Here is a 921-nt window from a genome sequence, read left to right on the forward strand (position 1 = left end):
TACTTGCAGACTGCATTTGGTCTCTCTTGGTTCCCTTCCCCTACAGACATGCGTTATATATAACGTTTTTCGTGAATGAATATATTTGCAGGTGGTGGAAGATGCATTGGTGAAGGTGTTCGATATAAAACGTGAAGAGTTGTTGCAGCTGGCTTGATTCAGTCAGTCTTGTGATTGTATTCAAAAGTAGTATAACATTATGTCGAGAGTGTGTACTGTATCATAAGTGACAATGTAGCTATTAATTGTATTGTAATTCTAAAAAGTCAGCATCCCCTCTTCATCTTTACTCCACTGAATGTTCGAAACCGTAATCGTAGTTAGACTTATTAATAAAGACTCTCTCATTATGGACAGAATGTCACTAAAAAGGTAAAACAATTTAGGAACTAAATATATTTTTATGTAAACAATTATTTTTGATATAAACTTTTAATTGAACGATGTTAATTTATTTTTCCCCCAAATTATTTAACGAGTTATTGAATTTTTTTCTTCAAATAGTTTACGCTAATTACAATTATTTAAACCGAACAAATTAAAAAAAAAAATGTGGTTTTGGGGTTGGGAGGCTATATAACCGAGAGATCGGAACCGTCCCTCTTAACTCTAATTTTCTTCTTCTTCTCCGGTGCTTCGTTGTCGTTTACTCTCTCTTTTTTCTTTTCCGTTGACGGAGGTATTATATATCTGCTGCGGCGGAGTTTTCTCGGCGGCCAATGTGGTCTCAGTGATGAGAATAAAACCCTAATTTCAGGGATTAGAGAAGTGCGTGACCAAAAAAAAACAACAACAATTGGAGCAATGAGCGGAGAGAGAGCACAAGAAGACCCAGCTGCTTCGTCTTCGGGATGTTCAGAGTCTTACGAGTTTGGCCACGCTGCCGCTAAAGCTGCAGTAGCTCAAGTCTGCGAGAGCGTC

The 921-nt window shown here is 37.6% G+C and overlaps 2 protein-coding genes across 2 annotated transcripts in view; one reads left to right on the forward strand and one right to left on the reverse strand.

Annotated features, from left to right (window-relative positions):
• Positions 1-157, forward strand: part of LOC104727575 (4-hydroxy-3-methylbut-2-enyl diphosphate reductase, chloroplastic-like) — a 1,183-nt gene extending 1,026 nt beyond the window's left edge. The window contains exon 3 of the mRNA XM_010446669.1: positions 92-157. Coding sequence (XP_010444971.1) covers positions 92-157 — 66 coding nt within the window. The remainder of the gene's footprint in view (positions 1-91) is intronic.
• Positions 610-921, reverse strand: part of LOC109127220 — a gene marked incomplete at its 5' end in the record, with an annotated part of 594 nt that continues 282 nt past the window's right edge. The window contains one exon of the mRNA XM_019231745.1: positions 610-747. Coding sequence (XP_019087290.1) covers positions 610-747 — 138 coding nt within the window. The remainder of the gene's footprint in view (positions 748-921) is intronic.

This window comes from Camelina sativa, chromosome 11 (genome assembly GCF_000633955.1).
Source record: "Camelina sativa cultivar DH55 chromosome 11, Cs, whole genome shotgun sequence".
NCBI lineage: Eukaryota > Viridiplantae > Streptophyta > Magnoliopsida > Brassicales > Brassicaceae > Camelina > Camelina sativa.